Consider the following 9,920-nt stretch of genomic DNA (forward strand, 5'->3'; position numbering starts at 1 on the left):
TTAGGACACCTGAGGGAAGCAGAAACACCATAACAGCTTGACTCAGGTCTGTAGTTTAAGTATTATGAAGTGATTTTTTTTCCTAGATGTAAATCAAGTTTAAAAAGCTCACTCATGGAGAGTATCAGTGTCATTAAACGTCATGGCCGTATCTCCCAAACAGCGGTATTTTAATTCTTACCATTCAAAATGAAGTAATTGCAAGAAATTCAATACATTATAAACTATTTTGACTAAATTAACATCTGCCATAGTGCAAATAAACATAAAAGACCTAATTTAGTAGTAGGATGAAAATTGCTTTGTTTATTTAACAATAGAATAAACATTAGTGTTTATATTAGAACACCTATTGCTCACCTTGGATTATCTACAAATTTCTCAATCAGCATTGCATCATCATTGAAAGACTTCTTTGCTTCTCTCCTAGCTGATTCCAGTTGGTCCAGAAACTCCTTTTCTGAATGAGCAATTCTCATGCCCTGAAATTAAATTTAAAAAAAAAGCATATCTAAATGTCTAAAAATAGGGTACACAATAAAAATCTTTGTTGCACACAAACAGGTAAATGACTATAACAGCAAGAAATGAGCTTAATGATAACACTTTTCCTTTCTTTCTTAAACTTTAGCAAAATTGTGTATCACCTTCCAATAAGGCGAGTCTACTAAGTGCCACTGAAAGTGCCATTAGAAATTTTAAAAATAGATATTAACATTCCATTGATATGGATGAGTACAAAACTCATTTTAATTTTTAAATATCATAGAAATTTTCCTAGATTGGCAGGGAAAAACTGATTTAATTTAAAAATAAATATAGCCATTTTGGAAATAACTAGAATTTTCTATCATGCATTTTTATAGAAATTTATTTCAGAGAAAAATCAGATATAGACAGGGAAGTTACCATACATTAAAAAATGTCTAGACACCAAATACTTAAATGGTATTTCTAATCACTTATGCAACTCTTAAAGCTAGCAAGAAAAGTCACAGAAGCTATCACGAACTAACAATATAAAGTAATCTAATTTCATACGAACAAATCCATAGGACAACATTTTGCTTGTGTGAATTACTGGAGACCCACTGAAATAAACAAGTCTTTCAATTTATACCAGTTAATTATCTCGTGCCTCACTGCACAACAAATGGAAATGAGATTTCATGGTGCTAGACTGGACATTAATAATGAATTTTAACCAAAAGCAGTTTTCCAGTTTCTTTGTTTTCAGAGATTTCTTTTAGAATCTTCTGTTACAGGTACCAAGACACGACAACTTTACACCACGTGACAAACAGATTACTTCCTTTACCTTTCCTCCACCTCCGCGAACAGCTTTAATCATTACTGGATATCCTATTCTCTTGGCATGTTCATTTAGACACTCATCTGATTGATCTTCTCCATGATAACCTTCAACAACAGGAACGCCAGCAGCAGACATTATAGCTTTGGAAGTGCTTTGACAGAACAGTTTTATGTTTAGAACGATAATAATATTTTTTTTTTGTACTTTAAGCTCCAAATCTGTGTATGTTCCCAATGTGAATTCTCCTCAGAAAAGTAGTTCCACTGACCTCAACAGGACTACTTACATAAGTGGGTTATATATGATTTGATCGTAATTAATAAAAAGTTTCAAAGAGGGATTTTTTTCTCCAAGCCCTCCACATAAAAGTGGCAGTCAGTTTCAGGGGTACTGTTCTTTCCCATCTTCTGACCCACATCAGGGAGGCCAAAACCTAACATTTTCAAGTTACAACACTGCATCCTGCCAGAACTATATTTAAACCTGTAAAAGGCAGACCTCTTTTCACGATACAGGCTGGATTCACGCCACACATAAAACGCTTAAACATAACAACTATAACTTCAGGTATGCATGCAAAACTAGCTAAATGACAGAGGTAATTTACTCTCATATTAGGAAGTGATAAAAATTTAATTCTCTGAAATTAATATTATACAGTTCATGTGTTGGTAATAACCTTATTTCCATATTCTTGATTTACACTTCATACCCTGGAAACATTTCTTTGATCAAAGTAGTTAAGATCCAATGTGATGAACAAAACTTATCACCCCAACTTACATGAGCCACAATAACCCCTGATGACATGGTGCTTCTTTTCCACCGTTCTTTTGCCCAATATACAAGACATCCAATCTGCCTGCTGAACCCTTACCTATACAGTAGTGCAATGCCCCAGTTCTGGAAAACTGGAGTCAATTAGGTATTTAATTACCAAAATCCTAATAACTGAACAGTCTTGATTGTTTCTACATCTATAGGAATTCAACATCTATAAACCTGGAGCTTATTCCTTTGAAGAAAGCAAAAAAAAAAAAGTTGACAGAATAAAACAATTATGGAACAACTCATCATTTGTTAACAAAATTAGCTTTGCCAAACTGTAAATTGCATAACAAAGTAGGAAATCAGAAATAGATACCTCTTAATACCCATATCTCTGATAGCAGATGAAGGCGGACCTATGAAGATGATTCCCTCGTGCTTGCACAACTCTGCAAACTCCGTGTTTTCTGAGAGGAAACCATAACCTGGATGAATAGCCTAAAATAGAATAATGTTACCAGCCTACTTTTATATCAGTTTGGCTTAGAAAAAACGAAAACTTCAGTAGAGTGCTAAGGAAACACATAATGGAAACACCACAGGTAAAAATAAAGACCTAAAGATCATGGAAGTAATGGGTGATTTAAGGTCATGATCTACTCACCTGTGCTGCTGAGACCTTGGCCACTTGCATTATTTTCTCCATGGCCAAGTAACTCTGCTGAGAGGGTGCTGGACCAATGCAATAAGCTTCATCTGCCTGTTACAGAAAAAATACATATAATACAGACTGTTTATAAGATAATAAAAAGCAAATTTAACTGAACATCTGAGCTAATCATACTGTTTATCAGACAGCTAGCATGTAACAGCTTAAATCACTGCCCCTCTTCATGGAGAGACTCAAGTGGGTGAAAAAAATTCTGACTTTCTTCACAAAATCAGAAGCCATTCTCTAGCCCCAGTGGCTACTCTGGAGTCAGAGAGCCAAACTGCAATGCGGTCCCTGTAGAGTTGTGAGGTGCTGAGACAGAGTTTTCCACGGAAAACTTGGAAGTAACTCTGCAGAGGTGAAAATCAACTGCATTAGCACACACATCTACTTTCACATTGAACTTATGAGAACTACTGTTGTGCATGAACATTAATCACAAACTTAAGGAATATACTTCACCATTGCTACATGCATGGAATTCCTGTCTGCTTCGCTATAAACTGCTACAGACTTCACACCCATTTTCTTTGCTGTTCGCATCACTCTGCATGCAATTTCTCCTCGGTTTGCGATAAGAATCTTCCCTATGTTGTGACCTCCTGTTTAAAAGGATGAAGCACAGTAAGCCATTTTTAAAAGAAATATATCCTTTAAAACATTCCTGGAAATAAAACAATTTTAAAATTCAGATTTCTTTTTCATAATTTATAATGTTTATGCATTTCTTCTAATAATGAAAAAACACATGCTTCGCTTAAAAGCACTTCCGTGCTAGGCTTGGAATTTCTTCCTTAGAGTTCTTATGCAGAAGTATGTTCGATTTAAGTAGTTTTTTTCTTTTTAGCTTTCAAGAAATATATTCGAACCCTAAAACACCACTTCAACATAAAAGTTGATGCTAATATTTTTACTGTGTACTCTCTGGACCAACTAGGAAACAATTAACACCTGCCCCTCCCTGCCGACACAGAAGTGATTCAAATTTCTTTGAGGAGCACTATTCCTTGTTGATACAGTCACGAAGAAACAACAAGGTAGGAAGTCTTTTGAGGTGGGTTTTTTTTAGTGACTTACAAGCTTCTATGAAGTCTCATGACAGCAGCTAAAACATCACAGAAATATAAGGTCAGCACAGTCAGAACTAAATAGCTTAAAACTAACTAATAGAATTAAAATATATCTCTGAATTCTGAAACATCTTTTTATACAACATGACAACAGGGTCAGTTTAAATCATCTTGCTAAATATTTTTAACTTTCCTTCATATATTGGGTAAATACCATTATGCCTAAAAAACAGTTCTTGGACTTTGCAACATTTGTATCAGGAAAGGACTCAAAGTAAAACATCAGAAAAATAGTTTTCATTAAGTTGAGTATATCTAAATATGACAGGTAAAGCTATTCGAAATGTTGTTTACACATTAAAGATGATTTCTGTTAGGTGAGCTATAACCTACTGTTTTCAAAAACTATACAAATACTGAATATTTATTTTTAAAAACTTACAGTTTTTCAGCAACTAATGGTCTAAAACTAATTGTAAAATGATCCACATTACACAAGCAACTAAACCTAGTAGCTAAAGAAGTTAAATTTCATACCTATCGCTGAGGCCCATTTCACAAATCTTTGTAGTTGGTTCCATTGCCTGTACAATTATAAACACACAGAAGCGTTACAAAAGTACACAAAGAAGTGGCGACTGAGCTACTTTTATTTTCAGGTAAGAGGCCAGCACTAGAATTTCCAAAGCTTTTGATACAACTATTTACACAGAACGTATTCAAGTACAAGGAAGCTTATACAAACTTCACCACATCTCTCCTTAAGTGTTTTTACTAAGACACATAATAAATTGTCCCCTTCCTTTTTAGCAGCATTCAAATTGAAATAGTAAACATTTTATAAAAAAAGTAAGGGGGGAGCAAACACACTTCTAGCAGATGGAACAGCCAACACCTGGTATTTATTAGAGAGAAGGCAACACTAAGTATTTGGGAAAGGCAACAACCACAAAACAGAAAAGCTTGAAATGGAAATAGGAGTTGTTTCTATAGAGAAAAGGTGCAAGCGAGAAGAACATGAAGGATAGCAAGAAAGAAGAGCTATGAAGAATTTCAGAAGTGAAAAACCTCAAATGACTAATACTGAAGAAATCAGTGACAGATAAGTGTCTGGAAGGAACCGTACAAATAAACTCTTAGAACTTTTAATTAACGTATAAATCATCTCTGGCATCTTGAATCACGTCCTTGACACCACACAGCCAAAAGCTCAGTTTCAAAAACGAGGGGGGAAATTGGTGCATTTCCTGAACCTCCAGTGAGCAGCTGTCACGGTGCGCAGCTCCCCCTGCCCAGGGCGGCAGGCAGCAGCGCGGTGGCTACCCCACCCCCGGGGCAGTTCCACGGAACCTGCACCCACTGCCAAAACCATGCGAGGAACTCCAGGGGTTCTTCTTTCTTTGCTCTTTCTACAGAGAAGGCCGGGGTAGCTGTGCCCCCGCGCCACACGCGCCACCCTCCGCACGGAGCCGCGGCGCCGGCCCGGCTCCCAAGCGCAGAGCCCCTTCCTGCCTCGGGCAGCCCGGCCCCAGGCTCGGCTTTGGGAAGCCGCCCCCCTCCCGGGCGCGGTCCCCTCCGCCGCCCCCTGCCCCACACTCACCGCCGCCGCAGCGCCCCCAGGCAGCGGCGGCCCCGCTCGGCCGCCTGCACCAGCGCCATGTTGGCGAGCGCAGGGGCCGGCGGGACGGAGGGCGTGCGCGCCAGGCCGGCCGCTAGTGGCTGCCGCGGCGGGGGCGTGCTGAAGCGAGGCGCGGGGCTGAGGGAGGGCGCGGTCGTGTGGTGAAAGGGCTGTCTGGTGCGGGCAGAGCCGGAAGGCGGCGGGGGCCGGCTGACACCGAGAAACTGGGCAATAAAACGGCACATCAAATAAAATTCATACAAATGTGAAGTGATGGACGCTGTAGAAGGACTCCTGGCTCCATTTGTGGAAGCATGAGCTCAGAGCCAGCCATGTTCTTTTGGGAATGACATCTGAGGTTGTAACAGGGCAGCGACGTGAAACATGAGGGTGCTTGGGAAGGGCACGGGGATCCCCAGATTTCGGAACATCCCTGTGACTGGGCCCAGCTCAACGCTGTACCATGTAAATGGAAGAGGTTCAGATTGTTGTGGGACCAGCAGATCCCCCCGGCGTGTGAAGAGAAAGCAGGCGTGCTCGCTACTGTTCCACGCAGGGTGCCGTTCCACGCACAGTGCTGTTGCACACCCGGTACGGTCCCACACTCGGTACCATTCCCTCAGGCTTCACCCTTGTGCGGGGCCTTGCTAGACCTCCCTGCACGGCCCGGCGCAGTGCCTGTGCTCCTGAGGGGCAGGGCGCAGGGATGCTGGGCCTTTGGGCAGCAAGAAAGGAGGGTGAACCCCCAAGGTCACCTCTTTCGCCTCAGCCACATTGATTTACTGAACCTAGGTTAACAATAATGCTGAGATAAACTGTGATACTGACAGACTACAATAAAGCGGTTCCAAAGTGGTATTTCACATGACCATGAGTTTAATATTAATTATAAAGAAAAATTTAAAAAAAAAACAAACCCCAAAGAAACAGTAGCACTTAGGCAAAATAAGTATTTCTAGTTGCTGTTTACAAATAGCAAAGCAACCGCGCTTTTTCACAAAAGGGACACGCAGGCTATCAATTGTAATAGTCGCAGTATTTGTCTTATGTGTTCTCCATACTCTGAAGTATTAACACAGTTTCTTACATAAAGAGCATTCTTGGTATGGAGGTAACCTCCACTTGTTCCGCTGTTGCTTTTTCAGTTTGGCGTGATGATGTCTCACACCAGGGACTGAGTGGTTGTAGTAGGTTACTTGGACACCAGATCAGCTTGAGGAGATAGTGTAGTACCTTGAACCTGACTGCAAGAGGTGGTGAATTCAACACTTTCTCTAAAGATGAGATTTAGAAACTAAATTATTAAGTGAAGCTACAGCTTTTCCATGAGTCATTCACTTAATTCTTCATCAACATAACCTGCTGACAGCATAAATCCTATTTTTGTGTTTTTGTCTTTTGTAATGCATTTAGATTTCTAAAAACGTCAGCATGTTTGATTTGTCTCTAAGCACAAGATGGCAGCATTTTGTGTAGTTTAACACTGCACGTTGGGAAGCGCTGTTTTACCATACACAGAGGTGGCAGGGGGAGTTTACACTTTGAACAGTAGAGCTAATGGAAACTGCAAACACATTTATACTGCAACTCTGCGCTTGGTGAAAGCATCCTGCAAGCATGGCTTTTAGCACTTGCAAAGTCAAGTGAGATCACCAGATTGTATACACAGATGTTTGAAAGTACAATGTAATAAAACTGAAATGCAGAAAATAATTTTCTCACTGACACCAGCAATATACTTGCTGTGCATGTACACAGAGGCACTGTGATGAACCTGGTGATGTACTACTATATAGGTTGGACTGTCAACATTTTAAATTTTATTGTGGAAGCCTGGCATATTTTGAAAACTGCTTTAGAGTAATAATTCGAGTACTTTTCTCATTATTATTTTTTCCATGAGCAGATTGTGAATATCATAATTTGTTTGAAATATTAATTCATTTTCCTGGAGGAGATGAAAAAACTGTTATTCCATGGCAAAATGAATTAGGTTAAGCATTGGCTGAACTCATGAATCATCTTCTTCAGAAATTTTGAGTGTATAGGAAAGCCCCAGCCAAGCTGAGGTTCAAAACCAAGATCCATGTCTCTAATCTGCACAGATTTTCTAACTCAGCTTGAACACTCTCTTCCAACAGCCATTTATTTCATTTCTGCATATGGGAAATGCAACCTATTTCTTTTTAAAATTTTGAAGAAAGAGTTAAGTAAGAAACTAAACCAATTAAATTATAAGCTAATAAAATAAAAAATAATAAATAATTTAATTCGTAGGCAACAGGATGTGCAGAAAAAGAGAAATGCAGGTTTTGTGACATTTTGTGGCTAGCTGGGAAAGGCCAGATGCTGATGAAAGCCCAGGAGTGTGAGTGCTGCTGCAGCTGATAAACTTCAGACACACATACCCCTGCATTACTGGCATGCAGGGGCAACAGTGATCATTGTGAGAAAGAAAGTGTAGTCTCCAAGTGTCTTGTCGTCTTACTAGTGAGGGTTAACTTCATAGAAATCTTTCTCTTCTTACCCTTGTTATTTTCCTCATAATGATGCTTTAAAAAAAGGCTTCTTTTTTCTTCTAGACAGTCTAATGCAAAAACATTTCTCCAGTGAATTCAAAACCTTTGTGCTTCTGGGACAGTCCATGGTGTGACTTACAGATGGACAGGTTTTTGCCTTAAAAGGAAAAATGATTGTTCCTCAATTTGCCATTAAACCTTGTCAAGAAAGACGGCGTTTGAGACATCCAGTGGCCTTCAAGGGTCCCCTTCAGACATCACCACCCCCGGGCAATGAACATGCAGAAGGCCCCATCTAAATCCTAGTTCATCAGCTGAAATGCATCTCCTAAGTGTGTGTTTACCAGCCCAGCTTCTAAAACTAACATGAACAAGCCAGGAACCTTGTCCACTAAATAGGTATATCAGTTAGGTAAACCTGGCACCACATTTAATATAGCACCAGGCCAAGCAAGTGCAAAAGAGCAGAGCAAATTAACGCTGCTCTCCTGGCAGCCCTGCTTTTCCAGTGAAGGATAGATCAAGGGGCTTGTGAAGTTTTCACCTTGTGACCTGTAGATATCAAATTAGCCATCATGTAGGGATGTGCACTGACGCTAGATCGGTAATAGCAACTGAAGTGTAATTCTGGTGTTTTATCACTGAGGGAAGTTACTTTTTTCCTGCTGCCTTCATTGGCACTTCTCTAACAGGTATGTTCCTGAATCAGCTACTGGCAGCAGAGAGAGAGGTTTTTTACCTCTGCCATCTTTAACGTCTTCTGCTTTCCTGCAATCCATCTAACAACCTTTGCTTCTTGAGCCATGAAGAGCATGACGTGTTAGACTCATTCAGCCATTTCAGAGTCCTGCCTTGCTCACCACAGAGAAGGTAGTATCCGGTTCCCTCATCTGCCTGCCCACCCCTCTCTTCCCAGCCAGCCCACCTCTGTCATGCAGCCTCCCAACAACGGCCTTAGAGGCACTACAGGGGCCAGCACCCAAAACAGGGTCTGGCTGCAGTTATTAGTCAAACATAGTTCTGAACAGATCTGGTTTCACGTTTCTTTGAAAAACCTTTATAGATGAAGCTGAGGAATTTTTGAGTGACCCCTTTTATTGAGAAGTTTACCTCACGCAGTTGTCCCACAGTTACGATATTTTAAGCTGGCTGTTCATGTGACAAACAGCAAAATCCCAGCAAAGTCATGTAGACTCGTAGACTGGTGTGGCTTGGAAAGGACCTTTACAGATCAGTACAGCCCCCATCTTTTGGGAAATTCCTTTGACCAATATAGAATCTGTCAATTTCTCAAGTTTGTGTGTGGTATTTTCCAAGCTATTTATTTCCTCTAGTTTACATAACTGCACACTGAAAGGATGCGTCCTCCTCAAAAGACTCATCATAATGCCTAAAATTATTATCTGTGAAAGCAGTTTAAACGTGAAGTAACAAGCATCCATCAGATCTGCTGTGAGTTATGGTCTGTGTTTATTGGACCAGTAGGAAACAGAAAGAGATCTAGATATATAAAGAAACATAGTGAATTCAGATACTCTGGAAGTTGTGGGGAGACTGACAGAAAAACACATCATATTTTCAATACCTTTTTTTTTTTTTTTTTAAATGCTGATGAAATCAAGAAAGAAATGTCAGATGAGCTGCCCAAGCCACAAAAGAAATAATCATCAAAGTTATGGTTAGGATATAAGCATATCTGTGTCTTTGGCTTGTGTCCAGTGCCCATGCGACCCTGCCTGTTTATTAGATTGTTCTTGTATTTTAAACAGTTTAGGCGAAACAGAACTCAAGCTATAAAATAATTGCACAGCAATGCACACTTTAATGACTAAATACAACCTTTATTATAGAAACACCAATAATAGAAAAATAAAAAGCATATCTTACTTCTCATAGCAAAGTAATTTTTAGCATCCAG

At 39.9% G+C, this 9,920-nt stretch overlaps 1 protein-coding gene across 1 annotated transcript in view; it reads right to left on the reverse strand.

Annotated features, from left to right (window-relative positions):
- Positions 1–5,566, reverse strand: part of MCCC1 (methylcrotonyl-CoA carboxylase subunit 1) — a 24,306-nt gene extending 18,740 nt beyond the window's left edge. The window contains exons 1-7 of the mRNA XM_064458071.1: positions 5,466–5,566; positions 4,403–4,449; positions 3,258–3,397; positions 2,748–2,843; positions 2,460–2,581; positions 1,319–1,466; positions 361–482 (exon numbers count right to left, since the gene is read on the reverse strand). Coding sequence (XP_064314141.1) covers positions 361–482; positions 1,319–1,466; positions 2,460–2,581; positions 2,748–2,843; positions 3,258–3,397; positions 4,403–4,449; positions 5,466–5,524 — 734 coding nt within the window. The 5' untranslated portion in view covers positions 5,525–5,566. The remainder of the gene's footprint in view (positions 1–360; positions 483–1,318; positions 1,467–2,459; positions 2,582–2,747; positions 2,844–3,257; positions 3,398–4,402; positions 4,450–5,465) is intronic.
- Between the last annotated feature and the right edge of the window lie 4,354 nt (positions 5,567–9,920).

This window comes from Phalacrocorax carbo, chromosome 7 (genome assembly GCF_963921805.1).
Source record: "Phalacrocorax carbo chromosome 7, bPhaCar2.1, whole genome shotgun sequence".
Lineage (NCBI taxonomy): Eukaryota > Metazoa > Chordata > Aves > Suliformes > Phalacrocoracidae > Phalacrocorax > Phalacrocorax carbo.